The 13,438-nt window shown below is 43.3% G+C and overlaps 1 protein-coding gene across 3 annotated transcripts in view; it reads right to left on the reverse strand.

Moving 5' to 3' along the window:
* Positions 1-13,438, reverse strand: part of LOC105932258 (rho GTPase-activating protein 29) — a 41,873-nt gene that overhangs the window by 9,647 nt on the left and 18,788 nt on the right. Inside the window, exons 3-15 of one of the 3 annotated variants that reach the window (XM_021320888.2) lie at positions 13,014-13,157; positions 8,575-8,671; positions 8,373-8,445; positions 8,044-8,104; positions 7,347-7,496; positions 5,644-5,708; positions 5,403-5,513; positions 4,688-4,768; positions 4,148-4,315; positions 3,919-4,059; positions 3,579-3,763; positions 612-781; positions 119-253 (exon numbers count right to left, since the gene is read on the reverse strand). In XM_021320888.2, coding sequence (XP_021176563.2) covers positions 119-253; positions 612-781; positions 3,579-3,763; positions 3,919-4,059; positions 4,148-4,315; positions 4,688-4,768; positions 5,403-5,513; positions 5,644-5,708; positions 7,347-7,496; positions 8,044-8,104; positions 8,373-8,445; positions 8,575-8,671; positions 13,014-13,157 — 1,581 coding nt within the window. Of the gene's footprint in view, positions 1-118; positions 254-611; positions 782-3,578; positions 3,764-3,918; positions 4,060-4,147; positions 4,316-4,687; positions 4,769-5,402; positions 5,514-5,643; positions 5,709-7,346; positions 7,497-8,043; positions 8,105-8,372; positions 8,446-8,574; positions 8,672-10,457; positions 10,770-13,013; positions 13,158-13,438 lie in introns of those variants that run through there. The other 2 variants (XM_036138461.1, XM_021320889.2) reach the window with 2 other exon arrangements.

Consider the following 13,438-nt stretch of genomic DNA (forward strand, 5'->3'; position numbering starts at 1 on the left):
TTCAAGCGCACATTTACTGAACAGTTTCTGATTAAATAAAAATAACAAAAAAGAAAGTTTTCGTATGAAATGTATCCATTTTTAAATATAGAAAAGAAGAAGTGTGAAACCCTCCTACCTGGGCTGGCGGTGGGGGAGTCCATGGACCTTGATTCGCTGCTGCCCCCAGCACTCTCCGAGTCGCTGCACATCCCGCCCTGGCTGCCCTGACTACTGGAGGCCCAGGCTCTCAGCGGCGCCTGGCTCCGCAGCGCTTCAGGGACACCACAAAGAAGAACAGCCATCAAAAAACGAGGTAGCCAAGCTAAACGTCTGACATTTGTTTTGTGGCTTTTCAGAAACAGCCAGTCACACTCGCAGTTCAAGACTTATGAGTAAGCAGCACACAACCTCAACTGCTTTAAACGTTTAAAAAAAAAAAACATTCCCATGAATCAGCAGTCGGGGTAAGTCCCCTCAGGGGCTGATAAAGACAGAGGCAGAGTGAACCAATAGATTATCATGAGCTGTTAAAGCTCCTGTAGCAGTAACTATTTCATCTTATCTCTTTTGGGGAACAATATCTAAAAAATGCAGAAACATCCTGAGCTCACGTGTATTGAATCTCATACCTGGGATGTCTGTGCTGCTGTTGGACCTTCGCTCGCTGATCTTTGCGGGCCGCTGAAGGGGATTGTCCACGTCGTCTCCGCTCAAAACGTCACTGGAGGCGATGGAGCCCTGGGACAGGTTGCCGTGGGAGGAATGGGTGCTTCCCTTTGACCTTTTGCTAAACCCGGTCCTGGAGAAATAAAGTTGATCTTTAAGGCTTTTTCTGCTGGCTTCGACTGAAATAGTCCTTTTATAGTCCAGCAGTTCGGCGTTATCACATTATCTTGAGCCAAAGACTGACATGGATAAAATGAACAAAAGTGAATCGGTCCAACGTTTTAATACGTTACAGACAGGGTGGCTTGCATCATTGCCACAAAGACGTGGTATTTGTAATATTTAGTTAGCAAAGTTCTATTGTTGGCAAAAAGATAACTAATAGACTTTTTGTGCGTTTTTGAGGCTTGAAGTCGACAGCTGATAAACATCCCAATCCGGCCCCAAAGCAACGGATCAGAGACCCAATCAAGACATTTTTAAATGATTGGTGTTGAAGTGACAGACGAAACTCAACTCCACTTGGCGGTCCACTATGTGTGGTTTTGCATCCCGCACAGCAACAATCAGCCAACGTTCATCTGCAAACTTTGTCTTTCTAGGCTGTACATAATGTCTTGTTTATCGGGTGGATCTGGCTTTTCCCAAACTATTTCTAGTGTGAGAGAGACTGTGTTGGCTGCTGCAGCTCTCTGTCCTTTTGGGTTCCGTTTGGCGAGTCAAACAGGCGTTGTTGTAGGACAGAGATGCGGAGGGCGCTATAAAGCAGTAACTGCATGGTAGCTAGCACTGGAACAAGGTCCCAGGTTTGAATCCCAGCCTGGGCTCTTTCTACATGACGTTTGAATGTTCCCCCCATGTATGGGAGTCTCTCTTCAGATACTCTGGGTTCCTCAAATAGTCCAAAAACAATACTGTTAGGTTAATTGGTTAGCTTTGTCAGAGCACCATAGTAGTTTACATCACCCAGCTGATCCACTTTAGGCCAGTGGTGTCCAAATGTCTTACCACATAAGGCGAAATCGTCAAGCTAAACATATTATTTAGGTTCTCCGGGTTTTATGTTTTTTAACTGATCAACAAAAAATATAATATGCAGCATTTTAAGTCATCTGATTTTGTCAGAAGAGAGATCATTAAATCCTTTTATCTCCAAAACAATAAAAAAAACTCTCCAGCTTTTGCCTTATTTAAAGAAAAACATGATTTTGTTTTTCTTTTTTTTTTTTACGTTTTTGGAAAAGTCCGTTTCCTACTTCGTTGATCAAGAAAAACAAAACAATTTTGCAACAGACACAGGATGAAGGTCACTCTTTCAATAAAAAGGCTTGTTTAATCCCAAGTGTTAGAAAAGGGATGCAGCCAAGACTGCTTCTGAGAAAAGGCTGCTGGATGCTTGATGTCCTACTTCCTATGAAATCAAAATAAAAGGAAAACATGAGGAAAAAAAGTCACCAGGGACACATTTTGGACAACGCTGATAAAACCTGCTGTTTGTATTAATACAGCACTTTGTAATTAATATAGCAATTTGTAAAAGTTATTTACAAAACGGGAGCAAAAATGACTCATTTATTTCGTAAAAGTAAATAATGAGATTTCAAAAATAACTTGTCTCCACGTACAAACCGAGACTGAAAGAGTAGGAGCAAAAACTGAAAGGAGACCTGTCAGCAGATTACTACCACAAGTTGCACAATTTGAAAAAAGAAAAACACGTCGCAAAAATGAAACTACAGTTTCCAGTCACCGCCGCAACACATTTAACCCAACACCTTATTATGAGCAGCTGCATTAGACTATGGTACACTGTTTGTTTTGAGGTTTTTATTTATTATCAACTATGTCTGGAAAGCTGGATCTCAACTCAGAGAAAATTTAGGGGCAGCTTGAAACTCTCACGCTCGTAATCTTGCCTGCAGCATTCGGACTGCGATGCAGATATTTCCTGAGGAAGGGCAACAAATCCAACACGCGATCTGTCTCTCCCAGATTCTGCCCCTCTTCCTCCTTGCTCTGACTCACTGCTTGCCCCCGCTCAAAGAAGAACTGAGCAACTTCAAAATGGGAGGGGAAGGCCATGGAGACATTTCAAAACATGCCAAAGTTTAAGTGTCAAACAGAAAAACCCACACATGCGGGAAAACGCACTGATTAATCCTCGACTTTTTGACGCGTCGTCACCAAACGGATAAACGCCTCAGGGCGACAGATCGACAACAAAGTATTGCATAACTGTGAAGTGGGAGGACAATAATACAGTTGACATACATCTGCATTCGCACTGCTCTACTCCCACACCCCGTAAATAAAGTCCAAAGCAAGCCGCTGCCTTCAGAGGTCACATAGCGACTAAACAGAGGCCACGTGTGTGTAATTTAATATTAGCATGTGAAGGTTTCTGAGGTTTATTAGAACACAGTGAACAAGCAGCGCCATGAAGACCGAGGAACACTAGCAGACAGGTCACACGTGGAGTTGTGAAAAAGAAAGCGTGGCGTTTTGAGCATTTCACAGACTACTGTTCAATCCATCATCTGATGACAAAAAGAGTACGCCCTAACCGCAAAGGTACCGAGACGCGGCCGTCTACATGAGGCGACAGGCTGGGAAATAAAGCATTAATCAGAGAAGCAGCCAAGAGCCCAATGGTGACCATGGAGGAGCTGCAGAGATCTAAAGCTCAAGTGGGAAACTGTTGATTCTATTAAAAGCGCACCCCACAAATGTGGCTTTTATGGAAGACATTGTTGAAAGAAAGCCAGAAGACATTACGTTGGCATTTTGCTACAGGCCCCATGGGGCGCTGCTGGAAAACTAACAAAGCAAATCACCCTGAACGCACCACAGAACATGCAGCAACCTTCCTATTGTTTCCTAGTGTGTCATAAAGTACAAATTTATGTGAGTGCAGCTCTTGTTGTTGTTACCTGAAATTGTCAGAGAAGAGGTCTGGCTGAAGGTGCTCTTTGGGCAGATTCTTCGGCAGGTTGCGAACAAAGTTAGCGTAGCATCCACCTGGTTCGTACAGCTTGGCACTCTCGTTCAGGGCCTGGTAGTGGGCTGGGAGAGAGGCGCTCTGCACCTGCTGCATCTGAAACCAGTTCACGGACACCTAGAAAAACCACAGAACATTCTAAATGTCTTTCTATTTTTTATTTTATTTTATTTTTTAAATCACTCTATGGGAGAGATTTGTATAACGGTATTTTTTTGTACAGGTGTAGTTAAATCCTCAGCTGAAAAGCAGAATCAAACAGTGTCTCTTACAGCTTTGAGCGTGAGGTCGCACTGGAAGATCATCTCTCGGATCTGGGTGAGGATGGTGCCCTTGGCGTTCGCCAGATCCATTCGTCTGACGCCGGCGTCAGCCCTGCAGCTCTGGAAATGGTACTGCGCCTCCTCGGCCTGCTCCAAAACAGAAGACAAGAGTTCATGGAAACCGCTCGTGCCAAACAATTCACACCACGGCTACACTGTTCTGGTGCCCCAAGCCAACCTTTTGCATCGCCTCTTCTTCGAGCTTCCTCTTCTTCTCCAGCTGTTTGTTGCCAGCGTTCGACTGCTCCTCCTGGGAGCGGCTCGCAGACGACTGGGCCTTTTTGTACTCCTCTTTCCTCTGGTCGTTCAAAGCTCGTGCCTTACGCAGGGTCGTGTCAACCTCATGCTGCCAAAGCCAAGAGGTTTAATTAAACGTGTGCACCAGTGACCATAAACACAACCAGACACGCCCTTTTATGACGTTCGGCCTAGCATGTAGACACTGTAAGGAACTAACATCAGCACACTCGTCAAAACAATCAAGTAAACATTAATTGGAGCAAAACATGTTGGTAAATGTCAAAACTTTAGGAACATATCGCAGACTCTCCAGATCCAACTGGTTATGTGCTTCGATAAACTCTAACAACAGCTGGCTTGGATTGTGACAAATCTGATCGTCTTTTTTTTTCTAGATTTTCCCAAACAGCCATTGTTGTTGAATGCAACAACTTTGCTTTACTAAGTATGCTTCAAGCATCAGAGACTATGAACAAACCATTTTCTTTTGCTCCCTCTGCCACTGCTCCTTAATGTCCTTTCTCAACTTGTCCAGCTCATTCTTGCGGGCCTGAAGAGGCTGAAAATAAACAGAGAAAACAAAAAGGGCAGAGTTATTTAAAACGCATTTCAGAAGACGTCTAGTCTCTCGACAATGAGGCAGCACAAGGGTGCAAAATCAGACAAAATTTCCCGGTCAAAGCGTTCTGGGCGTCAAGTGCGCCTTTGACTCATCGAAACAACAGAAACGAAGGAATAAATCGTTGCTTCACACTGCAAAAACGGAACTAAAAATAAGTTAAATGTTCTTAAAATTAGTGTATTTGTCCTTGATTTGAACAGGTAAATAGGATGATTTGCCAATGGAATAAGATTTTTGCACTTAAAATAGGAACAATTCATCATCCTATTTCAAGTGCAGGATGTCTAATTATTTTATTTTAGGGGTCAAAATACTCATTCCATTGGCAGATAATCTTATTTACCTGCTCAAATCAAGGATAAATACACTAACTTTAAGGACATTTTACTTATTTTTAGATCTGTTTTTGCAGTGCATTTCTGTTTCGTCATCACAGAGAGCGTTAAAGAGACTTCAGATGGATGTTGAATCTAAGTGAGCAAGAGACGCTTAAATCGCTTTTTTGCGGCATGAATTAGCAGGTTCAGATGCCAAACAGAGTTCAGAGGGCACCTCCTTCTGCGATGTTTACCTGTATGAATTTATTGGTTTGAAGGGCCGCTGCGGTCTGAATGAGCAGCTGGTTGTATTCCATCTCGTTCTTGAACGTGGAGACGTAGATGTCGCTGAATGGCATGTAGTCCTTGAGCAAGCAAAACAAAACGGAAAGCAACGCTTCAGTGTGTTTTTTGATTCGCTCGATTTTTATGACTGTATGGGGAAAACGACTCAGCAGGAGATTGATGTCTCAAAACAAGCCTGATGTGTGTTACCTGCTGACTGGCGAGCGTCTTTGCAGACTCAGCCATTTTGGCATAGCTTTTTGCATACTCAATATCTGCAAAGAGAAGAAAAAGACCAACATAAGGGTAAGAAACGATTAAAGGCTGAAATCAATGAACCAATCAGCATTTCTTTTTTCAGAAAGCCCTTTCTAAGGGTAAAATAATGACCCCCAAATACCCTGATACTTTTGAAATACACTTTATCCTATAGGCTCTATCTTTATAATAAAAAAAAAAAAATCAAGGGTAACATCAGTAAAGCAATTTTTCCATGCAGGGCCCTCCGCATTTACAAAGCGTAGCAAAGTGTAAAAACATTGCTACACTCACTTAAATAATTGAGCACAATCTCAGGCTAAGAAAACTTTATTTACTCAAAAAAAAAAAAATGTCAGGTAATAATTTTGTATCTAAATCAATGGGGCCACACTAGTTTCTTTGACAACTAATGTCGTCATCCCCATATTTACCACTGATATTATAAGCTCTTGATTTTCCAATACTAAGCAGCCTTGAGGCTGAACTCCTGTCATCCTGATGCTAAACAAAGTGAACTGAACAACCGACAGTCCAAGTTTGAGTTCTCACATCAGTTCAAAGTCTGAAACGCAGTAGATCACGCTGCATGCAGCAGGTATCTCTTTTAGGCCAGAAGACGGGGCTCAAGTCAGCTCTGCATGCCCAGAACCAGAACCAGAACCAGACGTGGAGAAGCAGCCTTTAGCTCTTATGCTCAACTCTCCCAGAAGACTGCGGTCTCTTATGAGCTACAGCAGCCAGTGGTGTTTGAAATCATCCTATTTAAAGGCTGATTTGCTCTGTTTTCAATATGATTGTTTTAGTTGAACTGTGATTTATAAACTGTTGTTGCTATTGTATATTTATTTGTTATTTTACTGAGACCCCTTTTGTTAGTGATTGTATATGTAGTACAATGCAGCTGATCCTTCTATCCAAGGCAAATGTCTCCCAAAGTAGACTAATAAAGATACTTTGACTTTATAAAAGTGTTGAAACCCAGAGTTCCTTTAAATCAAGGCTAAAAACCTATTTGTTTAGAGTTGCCTTTGAATGTTAATGTTCAATTTAAGCTGCTGTAGTTCACTGAGACATCATTAGATTACGTTTGTAGTCCAACTTCTCCTGATTCTACTGCAATGCACTTTCCTCTATATGTTCTCCATTCTTTGTTCTGTTCATGTACAGCACTTTGTGAATGTAAGGCAAGAGAAGACAATTTGTAAAGCACAAACAACTCACAGAGCCAAATGCTGTATCCACACCAAAAAGTTTGAGGTAAAGATGAAACTGCACCAACTTGGAGGAGCCGAAATAAGCTTCGTTCTAACCATGCCAGGCCGGTTCAGCGGCGCGGTAACGCTGCCGCAGAAGTAAAGCGAAGTAGAACAAGACGGTCTAGAGGACTAAACTGTGCTAGCGTAGAATCCACAATAAATCCAGTAGTGTCTGAAACACAACGGCAACCCCGAAGTCCGCCGTCGTTGTCGTCTGTTGCTGCGTGTGTGTTAGGGGAGAGGAGAAGTTTGTCGGATACAGCCGTATTTGTCTTCATGTGGACGGGGGGCTTTAATCTCCCTCCACTCATACATCTTAGAACCATCGATTTCTTTTCTACTAGCTGTATTGTTTTTATCCATCAAAAGCAGCCTGCGGCGTCACGAGTGTCTTACCCATTGCGAGCCGTTTCTCCATACACCCCAGCAGGTCTTTAATGTACTTTGACAAGGCCTTAGCGTAGAGTAGAGCGGACTCAACCCCGCTGTCATTCTTCTGCAGAGTCAAGTCGACTTCCTCCTCTCTCGACAGATGCACCTCCTGGCCTGTGTGGCACCAGCACAAGAGGCAGACATCAGACACGTGGCGTAATTAGAATGCCCTCAGAGCCGGTGGTACGTAGCTCACTTCCACTTCCCAGAACGCTCGCGGGTGAGGAAGGTGGGTTCAAATAAAGAAAAACAGAACAAGAGCACTGAACTTCTCGGCTCGGGAGGGCATGAAAGCGCCAGGCACACTTTGAAACGGTCTAAACGACATTATGTTCCTTTTATGTGTCAGACTAGACGAGCCTCCCGGCCGCTGGCCACACAGGATTACTCTCCGGCAGGCACAGAAAGGAGCAGCTAGTGTGAAGAAAGAGGCCGAAATAACAGGAGTTGCAGCCGAGGTTTAAGGCGGGGTCTACCTCAGGCATTCACAACTCTGAAGACTACATTACTCAGCTGCCTCCCAAAACTGACAGTTCAGGCTGCCCAGGGCTGCAAAAGCAATAATTACATGCTTCGTAAAAAAGAGCCATTAATGCCTCTCACATTTCAGGTTAAAGCCAGCTGAAACAAATATAGCACAAAGACGGCGAGGCGGACTTACCAACAAGATCCTTGTTCCCCGGAACGTAACACTCAGGATCCAAGGAGAGGTTGTCAAAAGACTGTAAAAAAAAATGAGGTTTGAGATTAGAAGGAAGGAAGCGCAGACATGCAATCAAAGTCACACATCAGTGGATTTTCAACACCCCAATTAGGTACAGAAAAGCAGGTCTTTGAGGCTTTTTTTTTTAAAGAGAGACGGGGTGAAATTGCTGGCGTTAGTGTTTTTTTTTTTGGTTTTGAGAACTTTCATGTTCCAAAACACAAATTACAGAAACAAGAGGCCTAAAGGCTGGGGGGGAGGGTGGAAAAAGAAAGGTGGAGTCTCACCTTGCTCCTCCTGGTCTGGGGGATCCCCAACCCTGAGCTGCCGTCCACATCTCCCATAAGGAAGTCAGAAACTCTGCGAGGTACACATAACGAACAGAGTCAAAAACCAAGCTGTGTTTTTACCAAAGTGACCAACGCGCTCTTATTGGGCAGGAACAGAAAACACGAAGGTGTCAAAAGCGACAGGAACCACTGTACTCACACATTGCCGAACGTGAATGCCAAAGTGTCGATGGATGTGTGTATGTCGCTGAATATAGCCTGTCTGCTTTCCGGAGTTACTTCTTTGAAGTTAATGCCTGGGGAGAGTGAGAAAACAGAGCGAGAACGTCAACAACGACAAAAGACGAAATTTAAAACACATCTGAAATAAGAACCGAAAACACCCAGGTGAAATATTTAAGCCAACCCAGAATGCAACAAAACATTTTGGCTTCCTTTCTCATCAAGCAGTTGTGTAAAAAATACTTAATACTTTCACTAGAGATGCACCAAAACAACTGCTTGAGCGACCAGAAGGGAAAAATCCTGATGTCTGTCCAACAGAATCCAATCTTCATTAAATAATGCCAACAATAATCAGAGCTATTTAGAAAGTAATAATTAGCTAAAATTAAATAACCCCACCCCCACCCCCATTAGATTTAGGTTTAAAGTAATCTTTTGGTTACACTTTATTTGAAGGGGTGTACATAAGACTGACATTACACTGTCATAAACATGACATAACACCTGTTATGAACATAAATGACTCATTATGAATGTTTAAGACTGTTGTCATTAATTGTCATCCAGTAAATTATGACACTATTAAAGCAAAGTTGACATTGTTTAACATGTCTTTGTTATGACAAGCCCTTAACTTAACAAAACCCCAAGTCAAGCCCTTAATTTAACCTAATCCCAAATCAAGCCCTAAATTCAAATCCTCCGGACAGATTGGTCAAAAAGTTTCCTATCGTAGGAAACCCAACAAACTTCTTGGTCAAATCTGCCAGGGGTATGAATAATTTTGGGCTTAACCGTGTTTTCTTCCTAGATATCATGGCTGCTCATTGAAGATGCTACAACAGACGTTGGAGAGTGCTTGTCATTACGCTCCTTCACCACATGAAAAGGAGGCGTCTGCCGTAGGATTTTAACTAGTGCCCGCCTCAGGGCCGTTTCATTAAATTGGTGAAGGGGCAAACTGACTTGAGGCTTTCAGCCCAGAAAAGGAACACTGAACGCATCATAGTAAAGTTGCTCTTTTTCACCCTTTTAAGACTGATGTTCACAGTTAGAAAAGCTTAAAGACGCCAAAGGCCAATATAAGAAGCTAAAGGTTCAAATGTCAGCTTCTTTACCATTCTGTCTTTGTTTGAATTGAATGATACAGACACTGGGTTTTACAGCGACTCCTCTCTCACAAAGAGTGATGTTGCATCTTTTTCTAACATAAACAAAGGCCACTTAAGGCTAGAAAGTTTTCAATCCTGCTCATGAATGCTGGGTTCATGAAGAGTAATTGAAATCGGCACAAATCTCTGATCGGTGCATCTCTAACAACCCACCAACACCATATTACAACAGCGAACGTCTGTCAGACCCAGAGACCATTTACATACATTAAACAGTGTCAAAGAAAATGACAAAGCACAAGAATAAAGAAGAAGTCAAAGAAGATTGTGTGTAAAGTCTGTATGTCATCCTACCACCTTAATGTGCCCTTTTTCAAAAGCATTAAAGGTCCTCAATGTGGAAACTTTCAGGAACTTTTAGAAACAATCCCAGATTTTCCCTCCTTTGTTTAAAAGCGATGTAATCCTGCGGTCCATCATACATGCTGCCGAGTCCCCAGCAGATTTAGAGAGCCATCCGAGCTGACATTCTTCGTGAACCTGTGCGCCAGGCTTTCTTCGCAGAAAGCATTATGCTCAGGAAGGGTGACGATCGCAGCGAGCGATCGGAGGAACCGAAGACGCAGCCAGTGAAATCCGACTGAGCCGAGTGCTTCCTGTCTGCCCCGCAACAGGAAGCACTCACACAGCTTGAATTCGGTGACATGCACCGCCGCGACGAGAGACGGGCAGGACAAGCTCTTACCTTTCACTTCCTCCACCTGGGATTGTTATTTTGTGAAAAAAAAAAAAAAAAAGCAGCGGTCCAAATACGCAGCAGGGTTCCCCATTCCGAACGTGCTTCCCAGCTTCTGCTTTCCCAGTCTATCTCGGTCGCTGTCAGTAACGGACGGGTGATTAAAAAAAAAAAACGCCCGGCTGACGAGGACGGACGGACGGAGAGCTCCTGGGAATCCCAGGCTAGAAAGGCCCCACATTCCAGGGAGACTCTTGAGGCCACCAGAGGAGAGGAGGCGCGGTGCGAGCCTCCCCGTTGTGCGCCTCCCCGTCTCTGAATGCTAACGCGCAGCGCTGCACCGACTTCTTCCTCAGGACATCCTGTGGGTCTCTAACAATGATCCCAGACCTCTGCCTCCCCTTGTCATAGCTGAAATTTGGAAACCGCGTTATTAAAGTGGTAAAGTTATACGGCCCATTGTTTTGTCACGACGGAGATGTAAACCAGGACACGTACATTTATTTAAAAATAAAGACTTTAAGCATTTGTGCCTGTTGGCATTTTTCACATTTTGACACATTACAACCACCAGCTTCCATATATTTTGGGGGTATTTTATGGGAAAGACCAACACAAAGAATAAAGCTGTTAAGATAAAAACCTTATAAAGTGTGATGTGACTTTGGTCCCCTGAATACTTTTATAGAACTACCTGTTGTTGCATATCTTTGCTCATCTAGTGAGGGAAGGTTTTGGACATTCTGCTTTGTAAAGTCCCTCAAACTCAGGTGCCACGTCCAGGCTTCAAAGCACAACGCAGGTTAGAAATCTCCCTGATTCATCTTCCTTTTGGATTGTCCTCCACTAGCTCTGAGCTGCAGCAATGCGCTGTGTTCTGCTCAGCTGAGGGCTGTCCGTCTGAGGAGTCTGTTGATGCAAGGCACCCCCTTGTGGATGGTGAAGCCCTCAGGGCACTGAGCTACATAATACACTGGAGTGCTGATTTTGCCGAAAAACTGAAGTCACTGGCCGCCATCTTGCTACTCCCTACTCTCACAGAATCCCATAGGATTTGGTTGCAATAACAAGCAGTTTTCTGGCTGTGTGAAAACGTTTCACAGGTAATTCTACAGTCAGTGGATGTACTAACACTATCCACTACTAGGAAATTAGGTGCTGAAATATTTTACATGTTATTCATATTAAATATATATATATATATATATATATATATATGTATATATTAATATGTGTATATGTATATATGTATATATATGTATACACATATGTAAATATATGTTTTTGTATATTGTTATTTATATATTTATAAATGTTAAACATATATATTAAAATGAATAAAATGCTAAATATTTCAGCACATGACTTTCTCAGTACTTGATATTTTTAGAACATAACATAAAAGTATATGGCATTTGACATTTTAAAAGTCTTAAGCCCCCCCTGAACATGAGAAAATCCTCGTTATTCGATGCTGTAGCGCACATATTCCCTAGTTACTGGGGGGGAAATAGGGAATACCAATATGGCGGCTGGTGGCTTCAAAGCGACTCGTTCTAACAGCGGGCTATTAGCACTTCAGTGTATTATATAGCTCAGTGCCTCAGGGAGGCAGACTTACTTAAAGCGGAAGTGACACACACTATAGCTTTCTGGAATCTCACCATCACTATCAACGTGGCGCACATTTGTCCAGGTTTAGTGAACAGAATATATTTAGTTAGGAGAGTATTTCCACTATATTTAGGTAAAACTATTCGGATTAGATTTTCTTTATTAAATATCAACAATAGGGGAAAGAATTGTTTTTTGAATAAAAATGAACTAAAGTTTAATATGGTGATATTAATATTCTAAAAAAAAGCTAAAGAAAAAAATAATGGACCTGTTGAACTACATATTCTGTCTTCCTATGCTCTATTAAAGCAACTAAGCCCCTGATCTTTAGACTGAGTGAAAATCTTCTGTTTACTCGTTGCATTCTGAACTCTGTCAACACTTATCTAAAGAGGCGAGGGAACGCAGACAGGCATTCTTCAGGACTAAGTCACACTTCAGAGACAGGACAGGTGATCAGACAGCTGAATACCTCACAGCTCAGTAAGGGGGGGGGGGGGGGGGGGGGGGGGGAAAGAAGAAAAACACGCGGCCCTGTCAGAAAAGAGGCCTCTGGAGATGTCCAAAGTAAGGAATGAAAGATTACAGCCGCGCTGCTCCTGAGGGCAAATGAGGAGGAGAATCCCTTCTGCCGTCGGCCAAATCACCAGCAGATAAGCTGACTTTCTGAGTTCATTGACAAGAAATGCCAGCGTATCTGCTGCTTCGGGAATCCAAAGTCTGACGTCGGCATTTTCCAGACATCTTCGCAACACATCTGTCAGGCGAGGGGAAACATTCCTTTCCTGCACCTCTACGCTGAGCTCAACCCTCACCTGGAACGACTGATGCAATGATAAGACTGACGCAGAGATAATCAGATAACATTACAACTGGGTTTGGGGTGTGTGTTCGGCGCTGGGTCGCTGCACGGTTGGCCGGTGCCAGAGAGAAAAGCTGCTCGGTCACCTTTGACTTTAGCGATGACCGTGCCAGCAGCTCCGAGGATGTCGGCCGAGTTGAGCGTCCGGTGTTTGCCGATGACCGTCTTGAGGACACGGAGGAGCTCTGCCAGGCGCTCCTGCACCACCGCCTGAAGACCCTCCAGGTTGTCTGGGGGACAAAAAGAGAGCGAATCAGAAGCCTGAGCTACAAGTGTCCCATAACTAAAAAATTCCCAAAGCCAAGCGCCTCATTTCGCAATTGCTCTCGTGTTTTGGCAACTACGGTGCTTCGTCATCGAAGGCAAAATATACAGTACGGCGCTCTGCTGTTTTTTCTCTGTGCCTCTGGTAGAAAAAAGTCAGAGAGGAAGAGATAGTTGTGGTTAGGAGACAAACGCAGATGCATGCGACTGCTGGTGATGTAACGTGTTTTTTTTTTTTGCCCTTTCA

This window comes from Fundulus heteroclitus, chromosome 6, assembly GCF_011125445.2.
Source record: "Fundulus heteroclitus isolate FHET01 chromosome 6, MU-UCD_Fhet_4.1, whole genome shotgun sequence".
Taxonomy (NCBI): domain Eukaryota; kingdom Metazoa; phylum Chordata; class Actinopteri; order Cyprinodontiformes; family Fundulidae; genus Fundulus; species Fundulus heteroclitus.